The sequence below is a fragment of the Balaenoptera acutorostrata genome, chromosome 19 (genome assembly GCF_949987535.1).
Source record: "Balaenoptera acutorostrata chromosome 19, mBalAcu1.1, whole genome shotgun sequence".
Taxonomy (NCBI): domain Eukaryota; kingdom Metazoa; phylum Chordata; class Mammalia; order Artiodactyla; family Balaenopteridae; genus Balaenoptera; species Balaenoptera acutorostrata.
This window is the reverse complement of record NC_080082.1, coordinates 56,357,439-56,383,484: the sequence shown is the minus strand read 5'-3', so window position 1 is coordinate 56,383,484 and position 26,046 is coordinate 56,357,439. Positions and strand designations below refer to the sequence as shown.

General features: G+C 55.8%; 2 protein-coding genes across 2 annotated transcripts; both read right to left on the bottom strand.

The window, feature by feature from the left end:
- Positions 1–8,968: 8,968 nt before the first annotated feature.
- On the bottom strand, positions 8,969–11,792 carry APOE (apolipoprotein E). Its single transcript, XM_007168118.3, has 4 exons — positions 11,656–11,792; positions 10,789–10,854; positions 10,118–10,307; positions 8,969–9,823 (listed from the first exon to the last, which is right to left on the bottom strand). The coding sequence occupies exons 2-4, from the start codon at positions 10,829–10,831 to the stop codon at positions 9,106–9,108; spliced, it is 951 nt and encodes a 316-aa protein (XP_007168180.2). The 5' UTR covers positions 10,832–10,854; positions 11,656–11,792; the 3' UTR covers positions 8,969–9,105.
- A 1,892-nt stretch (positions 11,793–13,684) lies between these two features.
- TOMM40 (translocase of outer mitochondrial membrane 40) lies at positions 13,685–25,402 on the bottom strand. The gene is made up of 10 exons (XM_007168117.2): positions 25,314–25,402; positions 24,939–25,218; positions 24,165–24,232; positions 23,601–23,693; positions 22,625–22,726; positions 21,898–22,003; positions 16,427–16,549; positions 16,200–16,276; positions 15,976–16,078; positions 13,685–14,338 (listed from the first exon to the last, which is right to left on the bottom strand). The coding sequence occupies exons 2-10, from the start codon at positions 25,210–25,212 to the stop codon at positions 14,199–14,201; spliced, it is 1,086 nt and encodes a 361-aa protein (XP_007168179.1). The 5' UTR covers positions 25,213–25,218; positions 25,314–25,402; the 3' UTR covers positions 13,685–14,198.
- Between the last annotated feature and the right edge of the window lie 644 nt (positions 25,403–26,046).

Sequence of the window (26,046 nt, the reverse complement as noted above, 5' to 3'; positions counted from 1 at the left end):
AATTAATTGATTTATTTTTAAAAATTGGGGGGGGGCGCCATGCACGGCATGCAGCATCTTAGTTCCCCAACCAGGGATTGAACCCTTGCCCCCTGCAGTGGAAGCACAGAGTCCTAACCATTGGACCTCCAGGGAAGTCCCATGAATCTTTTTTTAGTGTAAGTATGTCCCATGCAATATTTGGGAATTATACTATTATTTATTTGTTGTGTATCTGAAATTCAAATCTAACTAGGCATCCTATATACTTTTTTCAATATTTATTTATTTATTTTTGGCTGCCTTGGGTCTTAGTTGCGGCACACGGGATCTTCCATGGCGGCGCGCGGGCTTAGTTGCCCTGCAGCACGTGGGATCTTAGTTCCCCGACCAAGGATCGAACCCGCATCCTCTGCATTGGAAGGCGGATTCTTAACCACTAGACTACCAGGGAAGTCCCACGTCCCGTATTTTTATGTGGTGAATCTGACAACCCCACTTTGGCCGCAACCTGGATGACTGTACAGGACAAATCCAGAGGCTTCCAGAAGAATGCTGTCCATTCCAATGGCCCCAGCGTGGGCTCTAGCACACAGTAGTTGCTCAACGAATGTTCCCTGGAGTTCCTCACTGACACTAATCAGCAAAATAAAATCTCCTGGAGTTTCTGTTTGGGATGATGAAAACATTCTGGAAATGGATAGTGGTGATGGTTGCACAAGATTGTGAATGTACTCAATGCCACTGAACCATACACCTAAAAATGGTTAAAATGGTAAACTTGATGTTATGTATTTTACCATAATAATAAAAGAAAAAGGAAACACCCACCTTGCATGGTGTTAGGAGAAGCAGCATGCTGTTGGGTTCACAGTCTGGCTCCCCCTCCTTCCTGCTGTGTGACCCGGTGATTGTTGCTTAATGTCTCTGGGCCTGTTTCTCCGTCCAGGAACCAGAGTCATGGACTACAGTTCCTACACAGGAGAGTAAAGCAAGTCGTTTACCTAAAGTGCCTCAAGCAACAAGAGACCTGCAGCAAAGCCGTGCTGTCAACGCCAGCTGCTGTTTATTAAGCTTGTGCTTCCTGAGCGCTCACTACGCATCAGGTGCCACCGCAAGGCTTCAGCGCATTAACTCACTGAATTAACGTCAGACCTTATGAAGTGGGCATCTTTTTCATTCCCATTTTACAGATAAGGAAACTGAGGCTGTGGGGGTGGGGCTCCCCAGCCACCAAATGGTGAATCTGAACCCAGCCCTTTCATACTTAGCTAGCCGTTTCTGGCTAGCTAAGCCAGAAACGACCTGTGCCCTCACCTCCCCACCCCAATTCTAGAGGGCAAGAAAGAGGTTGAAGCAGGGCCAGGGTTGGGTGGGCCCGGGGGAGGGGGGAAAAGGTCTCTGACCCTGCCCTGGCTCCAAGGTCAGCATGAGCTGTTTGCTGCTTGCAGTGTTTGCCCATCTGTTATCCAGGGCAGGAATGGGCTGAAGGTCGTTCAGGGTGGACCTCAGAGGCAGCTCAAAAACAACAGCAGTTGGGAGGTGGGGGCAGAGGGGTCACAAGGAGGGACTGAGGGTTGGGAGCGGTGGGCCCTGAGACCCCAGCATGTGTGTCTGGGGACAGGTAGCATCTCTGAGCCTGCACCTCTGTGTCCACAAGATCATCAGTCCCACCACCAGACTCCCGAATCACTCTCTCCACGCCAGGGTCCCTGCCTCAGTCTGGACCCCATCCCCTCTCCCCTGAATCCCTGCAGCCACCTCCCTTCCAGCATCCCTCACCACTCACCTCCCTGGCTGCTCTGGGTTGTGGCAGGGAAGTCAGGGGGTGGAAGAGAGGTTGCTATGTCCCCTCCTTTATCTCTTCTTTCTGCCTTTGGAAGATCTCCATTCATTTTGTTTTAAATTGAGATATTCAAAAAAGAAAACAAAAAACAACAACAAAAAATTGAGATGTTCACATACCATAATTGTTACCCTTTGAAGGTGTACAATTCAATGATTGTTGGTATATTTGCAAAGTTTGCAACCATCACCACTATCTAATTCCAGAACATTTCATCACCCGGAAAGGAAACCCCACACCCTTTAACCCTCATTCCCACCCCCTTCTCCCCAAGACAGGGCAACCACTAATCTGCTTTCTGTCTCTATAGATGACCCAATTCTGGACATTACATATGAATAGAATCATATAACATGTGGTCTTGGGGCTTCCCTGGTGGTGCAGGGAATCCACCTGCCAATGCAGGGGACACGGGTTCAAGCCCTGGCCCGGGAAGATCCCACATGCCTAAGCCCGTGTGCCACAACTACTGAGCCTGCGCGTCTGGAGCCTGTGCTCGGCAACAGGAGAGGCCGCGATGGTGAGAGGCCCGCGCACCGCGATGAAGAGTGGCCCCCGCTCGACACAACCAGAGAAAGCCAGCACACAGCAACGAAGACCCAATGCAGCCAAAAATAAAAATTAAAAATAAATAAAAATTAAAAAAAAAAGTGGTCTTTTGTGATTGGCTTCTTTCACTTAGCATTAAGTTTTCATGGTTCATCCGTGTTGTAGCGTGTGTCAGTGATCTGATCCTCCTTTCTTTTTTTTCTCTTTTTTTTTTTTTTTTGGTCTCGCCACGAGGCTTATGGGTTTGATCCTCAGTCAGGGAACTAAGATCCTGCATGTCTCAGCATGACAAAAAAAAAAAAAAAGAATGGTAATCAAGCCTCTATATGTCAGCTGTTTCATGGAATGGAAATGTTCACTCATTGATTCAGGAAGGATCGATTGAGCTCCCACTGTATGCTTGACACTGTCCTGGGTGCTTGGGGGGCACTGCAGGGACCAAGGCAGCCTCTGGGAACTTCCTAACAGTGGGAAACAGACAGTAAACAAGTAAGCGAATAGACATATGATATATTGGGGGTAATTAATGCTGAACATAAAGGCGAATAAGGAACTAGGAGAAAGATAGAAGATGGATATGGGGGGAGCATAATTGCAGGGTGGGGTAAGTAACACTGAAATGAACATGTTCCTCCATCTTTCTGTATATTTCTCTGGCCCCTGCATTTTGTAGATTCAGGACCGCTGGGACACAGGGCACACAAATACTTGACGTCAACAGAAACTGCCAGGTTGCATCTATAACAGTGACCCAGTCCCCACTCCTGCGGGATGTGTGCAGCTCCCCAGGTGTCCACATCCTCAGACACACCTGGTGTTCTCTGCTCCTCTGCTTCCACCATGTGACTGGGAGCTGCCTGGGGTCTTTTGGTTGTTTTCATCTCGTTGCTCCTGAGTTTGAGCTTCTCTTCAAAAGTGGAGTGCATACTCCAAGAGCTGCCCGTCCATCTTCTCTGTCCCTGTGTGTCTTTTGAGTCTTTAACCTGAGAGATTTTTTGGGATTTAGGAAAATGCTTGGGAAAGTGAAAAATGCTTCCAAAGTGAAAAAAAAAAAAAAAATTGACCAAGTTAAAAGTTAGTAATTTTGAACTTTTTTTTTTGGCTGCACCGCTTGACATGCGGGATCTTACAATTCCCCAACCAGGGATCGAACCTGCGCCCCCTGAGGTGGAAGGTCCAGCCTTAACCACTGAACCTTCAGGGAAGTCCAAAAGTTAGTATTTTTTTAATGAAATTGCTACAGAACATACCCACATACTAACTAGCCAACAGCAGTGTGACTCCTCATAGGAATTATATATAATAAGGGACATGGGTGCATTTTAATATGCTGGATGTAATGCCAGTGAGGCCTGGGGGCGGGTGTGTGTGCACAGCTGTAGCCCATATGATGGGCAGGGTGATTCGGCAGGGGAGGAAATCAGTCAGGATGTGGCCCCAGGATCCCCACCTGGGTTCAAATCCCGTCTCTAATCACTTTGGGCTTTGTGATGTCTCACAAGTGACTTTAGTCTTCTGTGCCTCAGTTTCTTCCTCTGTAAAATAGGAACAGTGACAGTATCTGTCTCAGTGGGGTTTTGTGGAAATGCCATATTTAGTTTAGGTTTTGTTTTGTTTTGTTTTCTGATTAGCATACTTGTTCCACCTAATTTTTTTAAAATTAATTAATTAATTAATTTATTTTTTGCTGTGTTGGGTCTTCGTTGCTGCACGCAGGCTTTCTCTAGTTGCGGTGAGCGGGGGCTACTCTTCGTTGCAGTGCATGGGCTTCTCATTGCTGTGGCTTCTCTTGTTGTGGAGCACGGGTTCTAGGTGCGTGGGCTTCAGTAGCTGTGGCACACGTGCTTAGTTGCTCCGCGGCATGTGGGATCTTCCCGGACCAGGGCTTGAACCTGTGTCCCCTGCACTGGCAGGCGGATTCTTAACCACTGCGCCACCAGGGAAGCCCCAAGACCACATGTTATATGATTCCATTCATATGTAATGTCCAGAATTGGGAAATCTATAGAGACAGAAAGCAGATTAGTGGTTGCCCTGCCTTGGGGAGAAGGGGATGGGAGTGAAGGTTAAAGGGTGTGGGGTTTCCTCTTGGGGTTATGAAATGTTCTGGAATTAGATAGTGGTGATGGTTGCAAACTTTGCAAATATACCAACAATCATTGAATTGTACACCTTCAAAGGGTGACAATTATGGTATGTGAATCTCAATTTGTTGTTGTTGTTTTTTGTTTTCTTTTTTGAATATCTCAATTTCGTTGTGTTAAATATCTCAGCGCAACTCGCTGCGTTGTCTTCACGACTTGACTCAACCACGTTACTCCTCTGATAATGGAAAGGAATCTGATGAGGCCTGGGGCCGCCTGGGCTGGGGCTGGGAGTGCCCAGAAGAGGGGCAAGTGCAAAAATTTCCAAAATGGAAGCCCTTTAGGATGAGATTCCAGGGATGGGAAAGGAGATCCTTGAATGTGTTTCTGGGGGTCATGGTGTTAGAATGCGGCGGGGGGTACCAGAACCGCCAGATCAGGCTCAAGATGCTGAGAATTGCCTTGCCCTCAGCACTGGACTGGTCCCCCGCCTTTTCAAGGCTGTAAAAGCAAGACAGCCAATCCCGGAGGAGCAAGCCTGAAGACGTCATCGGTTGCTAAGGCTCCCCTGGGCAGATTGCCACCCACTGGACTAGCCTTTAGAGAACGCTGAGACCCACCTGGGCGGGTAGAGATGGGGGCAATTGGGGGATGATATGGGAACCAGGGCACAGAAGGGGCCCCAGAGTTCTCAAGGGTCCTCTAAGCCTGTGCCCCAGGCCCATGATAGCTTCACTCTTCCAATTCTCAAACTCTTAGTGTCCCATCCCACTTTCACCTCCCAAAACCACAAAGAGAGCCACCATCAGGACCAGGAGGGACAGAATGAGCCTTGTGGTGGGGTGGGGCCAGAGAGGCACTCCGAATGTTCCTTCCTGGGCACTGAGGCCGGCTTGGGTGGCCTGGCCCGGGACCTTTTTGAGGCAGGGCGGGGTGGGTGGGTAGGGGGGGTGGTCAAGTTAATCTCCCTCACCCTAAGCCTCACCTGGCCACCTGCCTCCCTGTGCCCACCCACCTCTCCTCCTTCACCCCTCCCTCGTGGTGGTGGGGACCAGGTGGGGCACAGGGCTGACGCCTTAGGCCCAAAGCGTCTTGCTCTTCAGCACCTGCACCTCCAACTTTCCCTGACTGTTGGGGACCTCAAGCTGCCAGAGTCCCTTCCCCACTCAGGGGACAGCCTTCCCCCTCTCCCTGTGACCCTCTTCCCTTATGGGTCTTGCCTGCTTCATACCTTTCTCCCAGCCTCAGGGGGTGTCTCTCGGTAACTCTCAATAACTCACTAACTCAATTCACACTGTGTCCCCAGGCCACCTCTACCGTCCCCTCCCCCTTCTTAGCAGGCCTCTTCAGCTCAGAGGAATCTGGGGTCACACAGTCTGCCTCCCGACTCCTGCCCACCCCATGCCACCTCCAACGTCACTCTCAGACTAGCTCTTCTATTCCTCCACCTTTCTGCCTCTGGGAGACTCCCAAACCTCCCTGGATGCTCTCTGGGGTCTTAATTTCACAGCCCCCCAATCTCCCTTTTGGACAGAAGTCTTTTTGTTTTTAATTTAATTAATTTATTTATTTTTGGCTGCCTTGGGTCTTCGTTGCTGCGCGCAGGCTTTCTCTAGTTGCAGCTAGTGGGGTCTACTCTTTGTTGTGGTGCGTGGGCTTCTCACTGCAGTGGTTTCTCTTGTTGTGCAGCATGGCTCTAGGCGCGTGAACTTCAGTAGTTGTGGTGTGCGGGCTCAGTAGTTGTGGCTCGTGGGCTCAGTAGTTGTGGCTTGCGGGCCTAGAGCGCAGGCTCGGTAGCTGTGGCTCACGGGCTTAGTTGCTCTGCAGCATGTGGGATCTTCCCGGACCAGGGCTCGAACCCATGGCCCCTGCACTGGCAGGCGGATTCTTAACCACTGAGCCACGAGGGAAGCCTGAGAGGTCTTTTCAACCTGTCAAAAGTGCAAAACCTCAGCTGCCAGGCTCCCGATGTGCGCCCCTCCAACCACTCCACCAGAAACTCCCTTCTCTCTGCTTCCCCACTGTCCAAGCCTCCAGGGCCCCTGTAAACGCTCCGTCTGCTCTTGTGCACCCTCTCTGGCCACTCCGCACACCAAGCACTACCGCCGTTTCCTTCCACCACATCAATCCCTCAGGGCTGCCGTCCCCCTTCCTCCCAGCTGCCTTTTTTTTTTGGCTGCATCGGGTCTTTGTTGCTGCACACAGGCTTTCTCTAGCTGTGGCGAGCGGGGGCTACTCTTTGTTGCGGTGCGCGGGCTTCTCGTTGCAGTGGCTTCTCTTGTTGCGGTGCGTGGGCTTCAGTAGCTGTGGCACACAGGCTCAGTAGTTGTGGCTCACGGGCTTAGTTGCTCGGCAGCATGTGGGATCTTCCCGGACCAGGGCTCGAACCCGTGTTCCCTGCATTGGCAGGCGGATTACTTAACCACTGCGCCACCAGGGAAGTCCCATCCCAGCTGCCTTTGACTGCTAATGAACCCTAGCCGCTGGGGGAGGGTGGCCCTGGCCCCAGACTCCAGGTTGGCTGGCCTCGTGTCCCCACACCCACGTATCAGCCTTGGGGTGAGGGGGATGGTTGTGAAAGGGAAGCACAGACACCACCGTGGCGGGATTGCAACAGCCCTCCGGCCAGCTCCATGCTGCCAATCCCTGTTGGCCCCTCAGCAGCCTTCCCAGACATCTGCTTCCTCTGTGAGCCCCCAGTGCTCCCCACACATCCCCCAAATGTCCCCTCTCCTCCTCACCCCACCCCACGAAAACAGAACGCCAACTTCAGTTTGCCAGTCTCATCCTCATGTCAGCTATAGGAGTTTCTGTTTACAGATGGGGCAACTGAGAGGTAGCCAAGAACATTCAACGGCTCAGTGAGAGGCTCTAAGGGTCCTCCCCTTCTTTGTCCGTCATCTTCTCCCTCCCCTTCCTGGACTTCAGGCTGTCTCTCTGGATCCCTGCTGGGGTCAGCCTCCACCCCACAGCACCCCATTCCAGCCTCCTTTCACAAAACTAACCGGGGTGGGGGGCTGCTGCAGTGAGGCGGGACACCCTCTCCGCTTAGCTGGCTTCATACCGAATTCAAGATTCAGGTCCTCAAGTGGGCGATATGGCTGACGCCCCCGCCTTCACTGACATCTGGGAAACAGGTTCAGGGGACTTGGCCCCAGGTCCTGGGCACACAGTGAGTCAGCAGAAACTTGGGTGGGACTAGGCCCCCTGCCTCTGAGCCCACAGATAACCTCCCCTCCTTACTCGGTAAGGGTGAATCATCTGGTGGTGGGGAGGAGCCTGATTCCACAAGGGCAAGCGAGGCAGCTTGGGCGAAGCTCGGAGTGCAGTTTGTTGGAGCCAAAGCAGGCAGAGAGGTCGGCCTGGGAGATACAAGTCCTGGCCCGTCTCTGTGATGGGAACCTTGTTCTGCTCCTCGGAGAACTGAGGACGTGAGAGGGGAGAGCGCCCGGCATCTCCAGGCTCCAGCCACGCTTCTCTGTGTGTCAATTTCCAACCGGATTGTCCAGCCCTAAACGCCAAGGGGCCTGCTGCAGACCCTCGCAGAGTGTGCCTCTCTCGGCAGCCTGAACCCGGCACCCAGTAGGCTTGTCAGGGTAGACCAGAGGCTAACCAACCAGCCGGAGGAGAGAAGGAACAAGAATGAGGGGAGAAAGACAGAGGGTCCACATGCAACAAAATGGTGACGAGGACAAACCCGGATGAAGAAGGGAAGAAAGAAATAAGCAGGGCCAGGGGCAAGAGAGACTGGAGGAGGGAGAGATAAAAGATAGAGGTGGAGGAAAAGAGGAAACCAGAAAAACGAAGCCTCTCGGGAACAGCAGGACGGAGACAAAGCCCAGGAGAGGGAAGAAAAACGAATTAGATTAGACAGGAGGGAGAATGAGAGTGGGAAAAAAAAAGTGAAAATGGCGCACAATTAATGACAGCGATCTTAGGTCTTTTGAGTCACAAGGCTATGAAGCAGGTATTGTGAAGCTGGGCCACTGGAGGCTCAGAGAGGTTGCTTTTTTATTTTAAAAATATTAATTAATTTATTTATTTTATTTTTGGCGGGTCTTCGTTGCTGCACGTGGGACACCCCACTGTGGAGCACGGGGCTCAGTTGCCCCGCGGGCATGTGGGATCTTTGTTCCCCGACCAGGGATCGAACCCGCATCCCCTTAACCACCGGACCGCCAGGGAGATCCCTCAGAGACGTTGCTTTTTTGCCCACAGTAGTCAGGGGCAACCGTAGGGTTTAACCCACAGGTGGATTGGTTCCAGAACCACGTCTCAGAGACAGAAGGGTAAGAGAGGCAGGGAAGGGAGTGAGCAGTTGTGAGCAGAGATGGAAGAAAAAGGGAGGCTCAGAAAGGGGCAGAAGGAAGCAAAGACAGACTTCGAAGAGACAAAGAAACAGACACACACAGGCAGAGGGGGCAGGACGGAGCGCTGCGTGGCCGGCGTGGGGAAGGAACGAGAAACTGAGGCTTGAGCTGTGAGAAATCACACACGGACGCCCGGCAGCTGCCGTGAAGCTTGATGAAACTTTATTAAGCTAGGGCCCACCAGGAGGACAGCTGGGGCAGGGACAGGGCCTCCTGTAGGCTGGGGGGATGTGGGGCCGGCGCAGGAGTGGGGCCTCCCAGGGCGATGCGCGGGCACTCAGTGATTCTCGCTGGGCGCAGAGGTGGAGCTGGTGGCCATAGCCAACTGGACCTTCTCCACCAGCCCAGCCCACTGGCGCTGCATGTCTTCCACCAGGGGCTCGAACCAGCTCTTGAGGCGGGCCTGGAAGGCCTCCGCCTGCAGGCGTATCTGGCTGCCCTGCTCCTCCACCTTGGCGCGCACCTCCTCCAGCTGCTCGCGTATCTCCTCCAGGTGGTCCCGGGCCTGGGTGCCCATCTCCTCCACCCGCCCGCGCAGTTTCTGGTGCCAGGCCTCGGCGCGCTCCCTCAGCGTCTGGCTGGCCAGGGTTCCCACGGTGGCGGCCCGCGCTCGGCCCTGCTCCATCAGGGGCCCGAGGCGCTCGCGGATGGCGCTCACGCTGCGCTCTGAGCCCTCGACCGCCCCTGCGCGGTACACGGCCAGGCGCTTCTGCAGGTCCTCGGCGTCGCGGAGCAGCCGTTTGCGCAGCTTGCGCAGGTGAGAGGCCAGGCGGCCACGCAGCTCGTCGGTGGTCTGGCCCATCACGGCCTGCACCTCGCTGCGGTACTGCGCCAGGCGGCTGCGCACGTCCTCCATGTCAGAGGCCAGCCGGGCCTGCGCTGCCTGCAGCTCCTTGGACACACGGGCCTGCGTCTCCTGGGCGATGGGGCCCAGCTGCTCCTCCAGCTCCTCCCTATAGGCCTTCACCTCCTTCATGGTCTCATCCATCAGCACCCTGCGGGGCGAGAAGGAGGGAGCATGGGCGTGAAGAGAGAGAAATAGGGATCCTGAGCTAGAGTGATGGAGCGAGAGATGGAGAGGAACATGCCAGAGACAGGAAGGGTCGAAAAACAGAATCACAGAGAGGTAAAGCCAGGAGCTAGAAAGGGAAAGAAAGCAAGAAGTGAAGAGAGATCCCGACCCCCAAGAGTTGGTGATGGGGACAGAAAGAAACTCAGACCACTGGAGGCTGAGGGTCCAGAACGCACTGCCCACCAGGAGGGTCAGGGGCCAGGGCAGGGGCACTCACGTCAGTTCCTGAATGACCTGGGTGCTGAGCAGTTCCTCCTGCACCTGGTCAGACAATGTCTGCACCCAGCGCAGGTAATCCCAGAAGCGGCCCAACGCCTGCTCCCAGGGCTGGCTGCCTTGCCACCCGGGCCACTCCCGCCCCAGCTGCACCTCGGGCTCCGGCTCTGGCTCCACTTCTGCCTGGCATCCTGCACGGAGCAAGTTCACAGCAGTCAGGGTCCTCCTCTGTCCCCTCCAGGCACACAGTACCTGGTACAGAGTAGGTGCTCCACAAAGGCTGGCTTCATCAGAGCACTGGTGGGCAGGGAGGGGGTGGAGGGACGCCCAGCTTGTTTTAATCACTTGGCAAGCATTGATTGTGTGTTCCATGCACCGCCATGCTGGGGTGATGGAGAATAAAACTAATCACAGCTGACACTTAACTACTGCTCACTACCTGCCTGACAGCAATGGATTAGAAACTGTTACAACTCTCATTTTTAAGGATGGGGAAACTGAGGCTCAGAGCGAATAAAACAGCTGCTCAGAACGAATGAATGTCAGAGAGACCTCAGACCTGGGGAGATAGACCAGCAAAAGAGGGGACCCAGGGACGGGAAGAGGGCAAGGGGTACAGCTGAGGATGGGAGGGGGAGGGGCAAGGAACCTAAGCAAACCCCGCCCCCATACCTGCCAGGAGCGTGATCACCAAGGCGACCCACAGAACCTTCATTTTCTGGCTTGCGATTGGCCAACCTGGGGGAGGGAGACATTGTCACTCAACAGCAGTGGGGATTTCTCCCACTCAGAGCCCCGCCCCATCAGGTCTCGGCCTTCAAAGCCTTGCACCCCATATCTGCATCAGCCTAATCCAATCACAAATAGTTACCAAGGGGCCCAGCCCCTTCATTGTCTATTTAATTCCCTCATTGTCTTCTCCTATCTCCCCATCCTCAGGTCGGTCTCCGCCAAAAATTCTATCCCTCTCTCCCAGGGTTCAGATTCCACTCACCCCACCCTCCCCTCCACCCCGGAGTTCCCTGTGAGCCCCAACTGGACTTTCTAAGTTCCAACCTCGCAGTCCTCATTGTACCTTCACATTCTAAGCTCCAACTTCACATCTAAACGGTATCTTCCACATATTCGCTAATTTAACCCTCATTTAAAAGTCCTTCAACCGACGCTCTAGCTACCCTGCCACCACCCCTGGTCGCCGCCACCCCTCCGCCTCCCATTAACGGAGATCTTAGGATGATGGGGGCACCCAGTAGGTGCTCAATAAACGACAGTGACAATTGGCAGGCTCTTGCTATGGCTCGTCTGGTTTTCCTACAGGTCCAGCTGCTCCCCTGACCCCACCTTCCAGCCCAGACGGGATGTCCCTGCTGCCCACCCTTCCTCTAGGTCCAGTCCCCTGCCTCTGGCCTCATCCCCTGCTCCTGCTTCTGTCCTGGCCCAGGCGTAGGACCGCCACCTCCTCCTCCCCGCCCTGCACCCCCAGCCCGTCCCCCACAGAAGCCCTGAGCTGGACTTTGTGTCCCCAACTCTGCTTCTCACCCGCTCCTGGGGAACGGGGTCCTTTGCTTCCTCCGGGGCTGAGTAGGAGTCAGGGATCCCAGGTTCGTCCAGTTATAGGGCTCTCCCTGCTCCGCCCAGTCCTCCAGATCTAGGGCAAGCTGGGCCAGCCCCTGTCAGGTCACGAGGTGGGCTGTCCTCCCCCTTCCCACACAGCAGGGAGGCGGAGGGAGGTGGGGCTTGGAGGCTAGCAGCTCCCACTCCCAGCCTCCGTGAAAGGAGATGACATCTCACCCAGTAACTCAGGCGCCTGCCTCCATTCTGGTGGGTGGGTGAGTTGGGGGCGGGGTGCTGGGCATGGAAGGGGAAGGAGCAGGCAGCTGCCCAGAACGCCCATTCCGTGTCCCTCTCTCTTCCAGTGGATGGGTGAATAGAATTTGAGGAAAGGGCTGGGGGCCCAAAATCCTGGGTCAGAGGAAGGAGCTGGGCTGAGGTCTGGGATTTCTGGGCTGGGGGAGAATGGAGCTGGAGGCCCAGACAGAAATGGGATGGAAGTTCTGGGGACGGTGTAAGGCATCTGCTAAAAGCCCAGGCTTAGAGAGTGAAACCTGGGTTTTAACCCTAGCTCCCTCTCAGGCTGTGACCTTGGGCACAGGTGAATGCCTCTCTGCGTCCCCTTCCCCATTTGTGACTTGAAAATCCAGCACTTCTCCCCAACACAAGCATCGTGGATTCCAGGAATCGCCTGCATGTTGTACCTTCCGCAGGGCTTGAAGCATTCGTGTTGCCTGGTTAGGACTGTGGACTCCGGAACCAAACTGTCCGGGCCTGAATCCAGGCTCTGCCGGTTGCCATCTGTGTGACCTTGAGCAAATGACCTAGCCTCTCTGAACATCCAGTTTCTTGGTCCACAAAACCGGGAAAACAGTTGCACCTAACACCATCGTTCGGCGAAGCAACAGGCTACTATATGTAGGAAGTACTGAGAGCAGTTCCTGGCAAACAGCAAGCCCTGAGTTGGAGTTAACTTCTGTGATGGGCCACAGTGGGCGCTTACTGTCTCCTCCCTCCTTAGCACCTCTGCTACATGAAGCCCAGCTGTTGCACAGATGGGAAGCAGAATTGAGACGAGATTCAGAATTGAGGTGGATGGACGAACCGGAGGAGCTGGATTCACTCCTGGTCCTTTGAGGGGGTGGGAACATTGGACGCCATGGGGTCAGGGGAGGCTGGATGCCTGGTTCCAGGGAGCCCCAGTGCCAGCCAGGCCCGGGCCTGTTTGCTTTGGCCTCAGCAGGCACTGGCAGGGAGCGGGTGGGGTGGTCTCTGAGCCATGACGGGTCATCACTGGTCAGGTCAGCGGCCTCCCTCCCCACTGTGTGTGAGACGGGGTTTCAGCTCCTCTGTCTGGCGAGGGGTCAGGGGTGTCGGTCTGCCTGAGCCCTAGGTGGGCAGGACACCACCTCCCCTGCTTCAGATGCCTGAGACACAGGTGACACCCCTGTGTCACCGATAGCCCACACCCCGCTATCGCCGCCCCTGAATCAGACTCCAGCCGCCTCACTGCCCCCAACCAAGGGCCTGGAGCTGGAGTGACCGATTCTGAACTCTCCATCCAGGTGCTTGAATGCTTCCCGAAGCTTCTTGGAAGCCCTGACCTTCCTATCAGAAAGTCCTCACACCTTCGTCCCCTGCCCCTTTTGGAACCTGGAAAGACCCCGAGTCCCAGCTCGCTGCCCCCACCCCTGCACCCAGAGACAGCCCCACCCGTTGCTTCAGTTCACAGGGACAAAGTCCTCTGCAGCCGTGCTGGCCAGGCCAAGCTGAGTGACCACAAGACCATGCCCTCCTGGGGAGGGAAGGCCTGTGATGTCCCTGTAGGGAAGGTCACAGGGAGGCTGTGTGATCCCTGGCCAGGCCCCTCCCCTCTCTGGTCTGGGCTCTGGCCAGGGACTCGGCTTGATTCCCTTGCCCCCTGCGAGTCAATGTGGGAGGTCAGACCAAATGGAACAGGCCAAATGGACCACAGACACGTGGAGGAAAACAGACGCTGCCCATTTCTTTTTTTCCATGTATATTTTTTATAGGTTTTTTTTTTTTTTTTGTAAAATGTCCCAGTTCTTCCATAACTTATAAACATGATTTATACCGAAGGGTGGATGGGAAAGCGGGCAGGGGTGGAGTGACTGGGGACGGGGAAGCTCCTCTTCTTGCTGCCCCCTTGGGGCTGGGCCCAGGGCCCTCTGGGGCACCGGGACACCCCAACACCTCCCTGAGGTTGTCTGGCCGCCTCTGCCCCTGGTGCTCAGAATCCCGTGCGCCCCTAGATTCCAGAATCCCTTCCTGGACCCCAGGCCCACCGGGCACGCCGCCCCTGGTACTCCGAATCCTGACGCGCCTGTGGTTCCAGGATCCCCCCCCGCCAGCTGCTGGGGTGATGGGTCCCCTCCTTTCCGCTGCCCCCCTGACCCCCGAGGAGGAGGGAAGGGAGGGGGAGGGGGGCTCAGGTCTCCCCTCCGTGGCAGGGGGAGGGGGAGGTGGGATCTGAAGGAGAAAGGGCGTGGAAGGCAGGGGCCAGGAGGGGCTCAGCCAATGGTGAGGCCAAAGCCGCACTGGAACTTGTTCTTTCGGTGATTCAGGAAGGCCCCGAGGGCCAGCGTCAGGGGCAGGGGTGGGAGCTTCTTCTCCAGCGTGGCGCCCACGATCCAGTTGCTATCCACGGAACCTTTGGGTGAACAACTGTGCTGAAAGCTTCGTGCTGGCTTCTCGCCCCATCCCCGCGAGCTGCCCTCCGGCCCACCTCAGATGCCACCGGCCAGACCACTGACCGTGCTGTTCCCACCACCCGAAACCTCTTCACGCCCTCCAAGTACTTCAGCTCTGAGCTCGGTGACCCCTCCCCTCCGGGAAGCCCTCCGCCACTCCATGGACCCCCTCATCCCAGTCCTGTCCACACCAGGTTGCCGCTCTCTGGGGATGCGTCTGTCCCTCCCACTGTGAGCCCCGGAGGGTGGGGGGTGGAGGCGGGAGAAGGGGCCTGGTCACTGCTGTGTCCCCAGCGTCCTCGGCACAAGGCCAGGCACAGAGCAGGTGCTGAGCATCTGCTGAATGAAAGACTGAAATCTCTAACTCTACTCAATACTCTGTAATGGCCTATATGGGAAAAAAATCTAAAGAAAAAAAGTGGAGATATGTATACATATGGCTGATTGACTTTGCTGTACAGCAGAAACACAACATTGCAAATCAACTATACTCCAATAAAAGTTTTTTTAAAAAAAGTAAGAAAGGGCTTCCCTGGTGGCGCAGTGGTTGAGAATCCGCCTGCCAATGCAGGGGACATGGGTTCAAGCCCTGGTTTGGGAAGATCCCACATACCGCGGAGCAACTAGGCCCGTGAGCCACAACTACTGAGTCTGCACGTCTGGAGCCTGTGCTCCGCAACAAAAGAGGCCGCGATAGTGAGAGGCCCGCGCACCGCGATGAAGAGTGGCCCCCACTTGCCGCAACTAGAGAAAGCCCTCGCACAGAAACGAAGACCCAACACAATCAAAAATAAATAAATAAATAAGCCTACACCTTTAAAAAAAAAAAAACAAAAAACCCCCACAAAGTATGTATATTTAAAAAAAAAAGAAAGAAAGACTGAAATCTCCTCCAGGGCCTGTGCCCCAGGACCTGACAGGTGTGCAAGTACCTGGTGCGGTGCCCACATGGTGGAGGCTGAGAACTCACTGAACAGGAGCAGAGAAGCTGAAGCGCTGCAGCCCAAACCCAGCCTCTGACCCCGCTGCCTGCAGAGCAAGGGCTCGAGAGGTGGGCGGGGAAGGCAGGCTTCAGAAGCAAAAAAAAAAAAAAAAAAAAAAAACAACAATAAAACCCCCCAAGCCCAGTCCCTGGCCCTCCTGGCTGCCTTCGGAAGCCCCCCTGACCCAGGCCCACTGAAGCGGCCTTTCCAGGGCGGTCTCCACACACCCCAAACCTGAGAGCCACTGAGGCCCAAGAAGAAACTTAAGACTAGAGTCGGTCGGCCTCGGGGAAGGTTCCGGATCTGGCTGTGACTGGGCAGCCTCCCTAACATGAGACTGTGGGGTTGGCCGGCTGTGCTCCAAGTTGCCTTCCACTCATGAAGAAAAGAAAAGCAAGGGCCGTGTGCGCAGACTGGGAGAGGGCCACTGGCGGGGTGGGGCGGGGGGTGGCAGGTGCAAAGCTCAGGGCCCAGTCGCCCATCCACCCTCTCAACTAGTGTTCCTGGGCAATCTGGGGGCCCGGCACGCTGCCCTCTACCATCTCCCCTGGCCGGTATGCCCACTCAGAGTCACCTCTTGCCTGTTTCCCATGCAGGGAAATGGAGGCCTGTACCTTTGAAGAGGAGGTTGGCCTTGGGCAGATCCAGCTGGTACCCGAAGGAGACACTTGTGTCCTGCATCCTTGTGCTGGCCTCGAACTCCACACCCACCTGCAGCTGGAGGGGCCAGGGCGACACACGCGGGTCAGCCTCCCAGGCTCAACTCTCAGGCATGCCAGCCCCGGGCACCCCACACCCAGCACGTGTGCCTGCACGGCCAGTCCCTGGACCAGCTCACCTGGTCACTGGCTTTGTGGTAGTATGTTGCATGCATGCCAGCCTGACCCAACGTGACTGTCGCCAACCAGTTGTTCACTGTAAGAGAGCAGGGTGGGGCGGGGCAGGTTACCAAGGGAGCTCGGCATCTGGGAACCCAGGTTTTCCCCCATCTCCCTCAGAGCCAGGAGTCCAGGGCCCCAGGCTCCTCCTCCCTCAGACCCAGGAGTCCAGGGTCCCCAGGCTCACATGTGTATTTCCCAGCTAGTGACATAACAGTGCCCTCCTCCCCAGGCCGCCGGTGGTAGACCAGCTCTCCGCCCAGGGCCAGACACGGCGTGACGCTCTGGAGGTAGTGGGCCACGAGGATTCCTGCAGGTGAGATGGGAAGGTATTACTTCTGGGCTCGGTGGTTAGTTTCCGCCCAGCTGGACTCCCGCTCCCTCGGGCCTCCCACTCGGGCTCTTTTTTAAAATTAATTAATTAATTAACTAATTTATTTATTTTTGGCTGCATTGGGTCTTTGTTGCTGCACGCGGGCTTTCTCTAGTTGCAGCAAGCGGGGGCTACTCTTCGTTGCAGTGCATGGGCTTCCATGCACGGGCTCTAGAGTGCAGGCTCAGTAGTTGTGGCACACGGGCTTAGTTGCTCCGTGGCATGTGGGATCTTCCCGGACCAGGGATCGAACCCGTGTCCCCTACATTGGCAGGCGGATTCTTAACCACTGCGCCAGCGGGGAAGCCCCAACTTGGGCTCCTTGCTCAAGCAGTTCGCAGGGCTCTGAGGTCAGCCTCCCAGGCCCCCTGGGACCTCATCTACTCTGCACTGATTTGTCTCCATTTACAGAGGAAGCCAGAGGCTGAGGGGGTAAGTCACTTCCGCATGGTCACAAGATGCATCGGGGCAGAATCTAGGCCTCCCCAAGCCCTGAGCCCAGGCTCTGAGACACTATGCCGCCATGAGCAATAGGAGGATAGGGCTGGTAAGAGCACACCTTGGGGGGCCAGACAGCCTGGGTTCAAATCCCAGCCTTACCACTTGCTGGTAGAGTAACCGTGGGCCACTGGCCTCGCTTTGCTGTGAACGGGACACCCTGTGAGGCTGTGAGGAGGAGTAGAGGGCTGGACGCAGGTGCGGTGCATGGGGCGTGCCTGGCACACAGCCAGCACCCGGCAATCAGGAGGACGGGCCCTGCTACCTCTGCCCCTCGGCAGGAGGGATGGCTCTGACTGAGGCCGCCTGAGTGTTTGCTAACCCATGACTCCACCACTGGGCTGAATTCCTTGAGCCCAAGGACTCATTCGTGTCTGTCTTTGAAAGCCCAGGAGAGGAGACGCCACAGTTGTGATCTCTGTGGAGAGGAAAAGCCAGGGAGGAAGAGAGAGTGAGTGGGGGATGCAGAGGGAGTGGTGACAGAGAAAAAGAAAACAAGAGACACCTCTGTAGAGACAGGGAAACAATCAGAAACAGACAGATGGGGCCTTCCCTGGTGGTCCAGTGCTTAAGAATCCGCCTTCCAATGCAGAGGACGCCAGTTCGATCCTTGGTCAGGGAAATAACATCCCACATGCTGCGGGGCAACTAAGCCCATGCACTCTGGAGCCCGCGCGCCATAAGCCGCAACTAGAGAGAAGCCTGCGTGCCGCAACGAAAGATCCCGTGCACCGCCACTAAGACCCAAAGCAGCCAAATAAATAAATAAATACTAAAAAAAAAAAAAAGAAAGAAAGAAAAGAGAAGAAATGGAGAGGAGTGGAGGAACTGAAGATTCCCAACCTGACAAGACAGAGCAGGTGAGGACAGGCGACATGAGCTTAGAGATGGACCCCCGCCAGAACGAGGGAGACCAGAGCAGAAGGGGAGGTAGGGACAGGGAAAGCCCGGAGCCGGGGGTGGGAGTGGGACAAAGCCTCGGCGACAGGAGCACGAGGTGTGAACCGGAGACGTGAAGACGCTTCCCAGACAAAGAGCAGAGGCACAGACTGGGGACCGGCTTGAGGGAGCAGGGCAGGACGGGCGACAGGACCGGGCTGCTCATATCTTCAGGCACACCTGGGTGAGGGTTGCCACCAGGGGGGCTGAGCGAGGCCGAGGGCTGCTGGCCAGGGCTCTGGAGGTGCCTTGGGGGAGGATGTGGTCAGGGCGGGCTGGAGCTGGCTTCTCCCCATGAGTAGATGACACAGATCCACCTCCTGGCCCCTACCCCTCGAGCCGGCTGTTAAGCCATTACCAGCACACCTCTGGCCAGGAGCAGCCACTCCTTCAGTAGAAGGGGAACCTCAGGCCCACAGAGGGAAAAGTGACCATCCAGAGGTCACACAGGGACTTCAACTCAAGAGTCTCTGGCCGTGATTGGAACTGAGGGCCTCGAGGCCCCGGAACTTCTCTCCCATGCCCCATCTCCCGGGCCTGCCTCGCCCTCTGCTCCCCAGGCCCCACCCTTCTCCCTGGTCTCTTGCCCCAGTCTCACCCTCTCCAAGCAACTTCGCATGCAGCAGACAGAGGGATCTTGTTAAAGCACACACCTGACCCTGCTCCCCACTTCCCCGCTCCAGAACCCGCTATGGCTCCCCAGTGCCAAGGAGACCCCAGCTCCTCAGGGCACAGGTGCAAGGCCCCATGTGGCTCGTCCCCAGCTTCGAAACAGGCTTCCTTCGAGAGCTTCACAACTCACTGCCCAGCGCTTATTTCCACACAGGCCTATTTCTTGAACATCCTAGCCCTTCCTGCATCTCTCTCCTTAAGCTGCTCTGTTTTTTCCTCCCACTTGTGTCCACACCCAGCTTCCCTGGGAGCTCCCCAAGGCAGGGGCTTTGTGAAAGCCAGTGGCTCTCAACCAGGGGCCATTCTGCAATGTCTGGAGTGGCCATGAAGAACCTGTTGAGTTCAAAACCCCATGAGAAGGAAAGAAAGTGAGTCAGAGGCCTGTGAGCAAAGAAGAGGCCTTGGGCAAGGGGCAGAACGCAGACCTGGGAAAGGAGTGCGGTTTCCCGAAACCTGCAGGGCTGGGGCCACATCTGGACCCCTGGGGAGAGTCACCTCGGGCAGGAAAGGCAGGCACCCAGGGCAGATGCTTGGCGGGGGAGGCAAGCACCGAAGGGAAGGTGGTTCTTGGCCCCGGCCCAAAAGAACGGCTTACTCCCCACACCGCGCTCCTTGGGGCTTTGTCCATGCAGAGCCCTTTTCTGGGAGCGGTGCCCTCCTCGTCACCTGCCTCGGTCTAGACACTGCCGCTGTCACTCCAGGAGACATGGGACCTCTGTTACAAGCTCTCACGGCAACCTGGACCTTCCCAGTGTAGGATTTCCCCCAACAGTAATGCAGTCACTGTGTGATTATTTGTTTAGAGGCAAACACGTCTCCCCTAGCGGCCTAAGAGCCCTGTGAGGGCAGGGAAGGGGTGTGTGGGTGTGTGTGTGTGTGTGTGTGTGTGTGTGTGTGTGTGTGTGTGTGTGTCCCCTGAGACGAGGCCACAGGAGGGGACCACGTAAGACCAGTGGCTCCTCAGTGAGGCCTAGGCCGTGATTCAAACTCCAGCTCCTCTGCTTCCTAGCTGTGATCCTGGGGGACTGATTCCGCCCTAGGCCTTGCTTTCCTCATCTGTGAGAACCCTGATCCCCCTGCCCATGTGGGGCGGCATGGAGGCCCAACCCAGAGCGAACCCTAACTAGGTGTGTCTGGCCCCAGACTTGGGACTGACAGCTTCTCCCACTGACTCCTTCAGCAAGGTGAGCTCCCTGCAATTGTGCCCATGAGACGGATGAGGAAACTGAGGCTCAGAGGGGGTGGAGCGCCCAGCTGTCAGTGGTCGGTCACTCATGTGCTCAGCACTGACCTGGGACCAGAAGTTTTGATCAGTCCCTGAAGGGAGGAAGGGACACCTGTAGGAACTAAGAGACGAGAGTGTCATTGGTGGCCTTGGGCTCCAGGGAGGAGGGACCTAGAGGCCAGTGTTGAGGAACACAAAAGGCCGATGCCGGTGAGTGTTTGAGGGGGCAGGGGGCCCTGTGCCCTAGCGAGGAGCATGGACTCTGGAGACAGCCTCGCTGTGTCTCCTTGGGAACGTACTTGCCCTCTCTGGGCCTCAATCAGACAGGGATGACGGCAGCACTACCCCACAAGGCTGTTGAGAGGATTCCACGAACCCTTTGCTCACTGCTCCATCCCTAGTGCCTCGAGGGACTGAATGAAGGACCGGGTACACACAGTATGCTTAGGACCTGACAAAAGGCAGGAGGTGAAAAACGAGACCTGCTGTGACCACCGCTCACTCCTTTGCTCAGTATTTTCTGAGCGCCTACTCTGTTCCCAGCACGGTTCCAGGTGCTGGGCATACAGGTATCCTGGCTTCCCACCTTCACATGCCTTTGCTCAGCACTCACGGCCCAAGAGCCTGCTCTTCCTGACAGAGCCAACAGCAGACACAAGAATCCGGAATCACCACCTCCACCCTTTTAGTTGTTCAAGACAAAAAAGGCTGACCTCTCATCTCTGACCTCCCTCTTATCTCCCACACCCGGCCCAGCAGCAAATCCCATCGCTCCACCTTCAAAGTACATCCAGATCCCCGACTACTTCTCACCCCCTCTGCTGCCACCAGGCTGGAACCCCTCGTAGTCTGTTCTCCACATGTCAGCACAAGTGGTCCTGTTAGAAGCTAAGTCAGATCCTATCCCTCTCCAGTGGCCCCAGACTCAATCTGAGTGAAGGCCAAAGTTCTACAAAGTCTTAAGTGATTTGGCCCTGTTATCCTCTGACTTCTTCTACCATTTGCCCTCCTTCCTCATTCATTATAGCCCCAATCCTCCTTGATGTTCCAGTGAAGGGTCCTACCTCAGGGCCTTTGCACTTGCTGTTCCTTCCGGCTGAAAAGCTCTTTTCCCATATATTTGCTTGGCACCTTCCCTCACATCCTTCAGTCTTCATTTTCAGTTATCACCTATGTAACGAGGCCTTCTCTCAAGATGCCGCCCACCCCTCCCGAGGCCGTAATTTTCCCACACAGCTCCATCACCCATCTGCTTTACTTAGGTCACTAGAATGGAAGCTCCCAGAGGACAGACCTAATTTTCCTTTGTTCACCACCTTATCCTCTGGACGCGGAAGACATAGAGTACGTGATAGATAAAACTCACTAAACGAATATAGAGAAATCAAAAGCAGACACTCAGAGACAAAAATAAAAAAGGGGGAAGCAAACTGAAGAGATCAGAAGTACAGACATTAGTCAGCTGGTCCCTGCCCCCAGCCAACCTAAACAGGAATGTTCCTCCTCCACCTCCATCTCAGACTTACTTGCCTCCCCTCAGCTGCACGCGGACTCTGCCTGCCTTGGGATCTGCTCTGTGCCCCCGAGCAACCCATGAGTAGTAAGAAAAACAGCTCATTTCCTTGGGACCCATCACATGCCTGACCCCATTCGAAGCTCTCCACACATGACCCACTCCGCAACCCTGTGAGGCAACCCAATTTTACAGATGAGGAAACTGAAGCCCACGAGGGTGATGGAAGCTCCCACAATTGCAGTTAGGCCAGTGGCAGAGCTGGGGCTTGAACCTGCTTTCTCCCCCACAATGCTACGGGCTTGATGCTCTGTGTTCTGAAGTCACACCTGCCCGTGACCGTTTCTTGGATGGTGGAAGAGGGCCAGCGAAAGAAATGGATTTGCTGGCAAAGCTGGGGCTGGGGTCTGACCCCCCTCCAAGCCCAGTGCCTCTTACCTGAACCCACCAGGACGTCTGGGTTCCCCAGGGTGACGGCCGCGGTGAAGTCGGAACCCCGGTACTCCCCGTCCACCTGCCAGTTCACGAACTTTGACTGCTGGGTCTGTGGGGGGAGGGGCAAGCGTGAGGGTGAAACCGAGGAGGACCCCACGAGGCCCTCCCAGGTACAAAAAGCCTTTTAGTCCCCATACCCAACCCCCCTTTCTTGTTTGTAGGGAAAAGGCTTCAGCCTCCTAGACCTTCCCCTAGGGCAAATCCAAAGCTTTTCTAATCAGGGAAGTGAGGGAAAGCAGAAACAAAGGAAAAGCAGTCAAATAATAGTCAAACAATAGTGCCATGATAAGGAGGAATCCTAGCTCTTTCTCAAGGATATAAAAGGCCCCCCACCCAGGTGGAGGATGGTAACTTCAGGCTGAGCAAAGGATTCCTGGCACTCCACCCTGTTACCTCACCATCTACCAACTGGAACAAAGTCACAGGTCCTGCAGCCCTCCCCCCAAATTTGTCTTTAGAAACTCTTCCGTGAAAACTATGGGGGAGTTTGGGTCTTCAGAGCACAAGCCACCTGTATCCCTTGCTTGGTCCTTACAATAAACCTTTCTCTGCTCCAAACTCTGATGCTTTGGTCTGTTTGGCCTCACTGTGCGTTGGGTTCTTGGATTCAATGCCAAGGGCAGCCTGGTGCTCAGTGGCTGGGGGAGCAGCCGACTCGACCCCCACTCACCTGGATGGCCATCTTGGACCTGAGGCCGGGGCCCAGTTGGTGAATGACCTGAGCATTGAGGCTGCCACTATTGTCCATGTCACCCACCAGCACGGGAAAGGCCTGTGGGGCAGAGGGCAGGGTTAGAGGTTAGAGGTCTAGCATCATAGAAGTATATGCGTGATGGGCCTCGGTGAGAAGCCTAGGATTAGAAAGCCTCAGAATGAGGTTCTCTCCTCCAGGAAGCCCTCCAAGACCACCTTGGCTGAGTTAGGCTCCCCTCTGGGCTCACACAACCTTTGGGTTTCCCCATTTCGGTCCTACTCTCCCTGGACTGTTACTCTCTGGGGACAGGCTGTTCCCTTTCTCCAGCAGGCTGTGAGCGCCATGGCTGTTTCAGTCACTGCTATGTCCCCAGCACCACCCAGCACAGGGCTGGGCACAGAATGGGGGTTACAATGAAGGTTTGTTGAATAAATGAATTTATTCCATGGAAATCATTAACATAATCAGAGACCTAATTTAGTCCCGCAACTCTGTGTCCTGCCCAAGCCTCCTTTCGGGTCTCCAGTTTTGCCTTCACTCCCCTAACCTAGCCTTGGCAGACAGCCTGAGAAATGCTATCTATCTCCAGAGCATTCATCTGACCACGTCTTTCCCTCACTTATATCTTTCTGTGGCTCTCCTGCGCCCCCTAGCGAAAGTTCAAATGCCTAGCTTGGCCTTCAAAGCCCTGCAAGATCTACAGCTCAGCCCTGCCCACTCTGGGTCATCACTGTCTGGTGACCTTGGTGTACCCAGACTCAACCAGCACAGGGCTGGGCAGAGACGTGGGCGTCAGGATGAAGGAATGACCCAGGTTCCGATGCACCTTGGAGACACAGTCTCCACCTCCCAACACTCTCAGCAGTCCTGGCCTCCTACTGACAAGGCCTTCTTTGCCTGACTGGTTACATTGTTAGAAGATACAGTAAATGAATGGCAAAAGGAATCTCACCTCTGTTGGACTCAGCTGCTTTGTCCCCACGTACGTGACCCCGAAGTGGTAGTTGGACTCCCCGATTGTGCTGAGGGCTACTGTGTGGTTCACCTGGCAGAAGAGGGAGGGCTGTGGTGACGAGTCTGTGGGCCACCCCCTAAGGAACCCAGCCGAGCCCACTCCCAGGGCAGCTCCTATCCTACCTGGGATGGGAGATACTTGCCCATCTGGCTTCCCCATCAGGGCATCTCTAGGCTGGGCAGGGGATAAAGACTGGGAGGTGTGGCCTGACTGGATTAGAGACTCAGAGAAGGGATGTGCTGGGGCTGGGGCTGGGGCTACACACCTGGTACTTCATTCCTGCCTGGATGCTGGCTGAGGGGGGATGGTGTATCTCTGGATTCTGGGTCCCTAAACCCTACCACTGGCCGCCATTGTGTGATCAGCCCGGCACTGTGTCTCTGAGTCTTTCCAAGTACCAAGGAGCCCAGACCTTTAGGGAGGAGTAAAAGGGTTGTACGTGCAGATGCAGGGGGATGGCTGGGATGACCTCTGGAGGATAATGGGACCAGGAAGGCTCACCTGGAAATGATTACTCAACCCTTTGTTGACTGTGAGCTTGACACCTTCCATCTGAATAGGAAACAGCTCTAAATGAGAGAGAAGTGCTGTCACACTCCAACACACACACACACACACATCCATTTCTCATCCCTTCCTTCCGTAACGTCCCGGCTCTCCCTTCTCCAGGGATCCCAACCAGTAAATAGCCTAGTGGATGGGCCCAGGACCAAGGCCTTTGCCTGCATCCAAATTCCAGGGCCACCACCTACTACCTGTGTGACCTTAGGCAAGTCACCTTATCTATGTCAAACTTATCATCTGTAAGTTGAAGATGCTCACCACGTAGAAATATTGCAAGGATTTAATGAGTTAACACATACTGAATGCCAGGACGGTCCTCAATAAGCTGCTGACACCACTTTTGCTATCACAATTACTCCAAGCCAGGATCCAGAAGCTTTGGGTTCCACCTCCACTGGCCCTTTGCTGACACTGTGACCTTGGGCCTCAGTTTCCCTCCCAATCACAAGAGGCTGGCTTGGCTGATTCCTGGGGCTCCTGAGGTCCCTAAGGCTTTCTCTACTGCTCTGGCATTCTATCCTGAGGTTCCACCATTTGATCCCATCGTTCTAAGCTCCAAGTTCAATGTGCCACCATTCGATCCCAACGTCAACTCCTTACGCTCTGTTAAATGATTCCAACGGTCCATGCCAATTCCCAAGGTCCTCAGTGTGCTCCTCCTTCCCCCGATATCCGGGCCATCACAAGCCCGCCGGGCCCCTAGCCCCTCACCCTTGCACTTCCGGTGGCACTCCTCGAACGTGCCCGGGTTGGGCAGGCAACCGCAGGCCCTATCATCCCCGGTCCCTCCAGCGCTGGCGGCCGCAGTCCCCGGGGTCCGTTCGGAACCTCGACCGGCGCCAGCTCCAGCACCCAGGCCGCCCCCGATCGGCGGCAGCGTGAAGCCCGGAGGAGAAGGCGGAGGCGGTGGCAGTCCCACGAGGGGAGGCGCAGGCGGCGGCGGCGGCCCTGCGGGCGGAGAGCTAGCGGCCAACACGTTCCCCATGGTCGCCTGCAAAGGGAAAGGTCAGAGGGCAGAGGTCAAGGCCCGCAGGCTCCAGGCCCAGTCGCCAGCGAACACCCCTCTGCTCGGAGCCCCGTTCTCACGCGCGGCAGCGCCTCCTCCCGGTGTGCTCCGCTCCCACCCCGTGCGCCACGCGCAACCGAACCCGCTGCCGCCGCCGCCGCCACCGCCATCGCCCCGCCCCACCTAGCCCATTGGTTTACCGGGCCCTGGGGTCCGCCCACCAGCTTCAGGGTCTGGCCTTACTATTGGAGTCATGGATGAAAGTCCCACCCACCTCTTTGGAACGTCCTTTTCTGTTGGTTCCCACTCGCAGACAGGTCAAAGCATACCTCCCCGCCCTTCCCATTGGCTTGGGGAGTCCACACCGATTGGCTCTAGATGCCGCGGGGTCCGGTGCTCGCCCGCCATTGGTCTGTGCTGCGCACTTTGCAACGCCCATTGGCGTATCGCCTCCGCCCCATTCCAGAAGGCGCCCCCTTTCGACTCCGCCCCGCGGCGAAGTTGCCATGATAATTGGTCGGCCTTTGCCCTTGAAGTATCCTGATTGGCTCCAGCATGTACAGGGGTCGGACCCTGGTGACGTAATCAACGTTGTGTGTTCATTGGCTAATGTGCCAGGGTCAAGGGACACAGATAAAGGTGGGTTGCGCGGCAGAGGCTGCTAGGCAGCAAGGTCAGGCCTCGCGTCCCACCAGGCACCGCGGCAAAGGGGCGGCCTCCTAGTCCGGAGTCGCACACCGAAAGCCGGAAGTGCTAGCCCTTCCCACAGTGCCACGGGAGAATTCTAACCAGTTATGTGAACGCTGTCCTGCT

Excerpts from the sequence above, each read along its gene's own strand:
- TOMM40 (XM_007168117.2), bottom strand. The coding sequence starts at position 25,212 with ATGGGGAACGTGTTGGCCGCTAGCTCTCCGCCCGCAGGGCCGCCGCCG. Across the intron at positions 22,004-22,624 it reads GGTCCAAGATGGCCATCCAG|ACCCAGCAGTCAAAGTTCGT; the intron begins GTGAGTGGGGGT and ends CTCCCCCCACAG. Across the intron at positions 16,277-16,426 it reads ACTAGCTGGGAAATACACAT|TGAACAACTGGTTGGCGACA; the intron begins GTGAGCCTGGGG and ends GCTCTCTTACAG.
- APOE (XM_007168118.3), bottom strand. The coding sequence starts at position 10,831 with ATGAAGGTTCTGTGGGTCGCCTTGGTGATCACGCTCCTGGCAG. Across the intron at positions 10,308-10,788 it reads GGTGATCACGCTCCTGGCAG|GATGCCAGGCAGAAGTGGAG; the intron begins GTATGGGGGCGG and ends TGCTCCGTGCAG. Across the intron at positions 9,824-10,117 it reads CAGGTCATTCAGGAACTGAC|GGTGCTGATGGATGAGACCA; the intron begins GTGAGTGCCCCT and ends CTCGCCCCGCAG.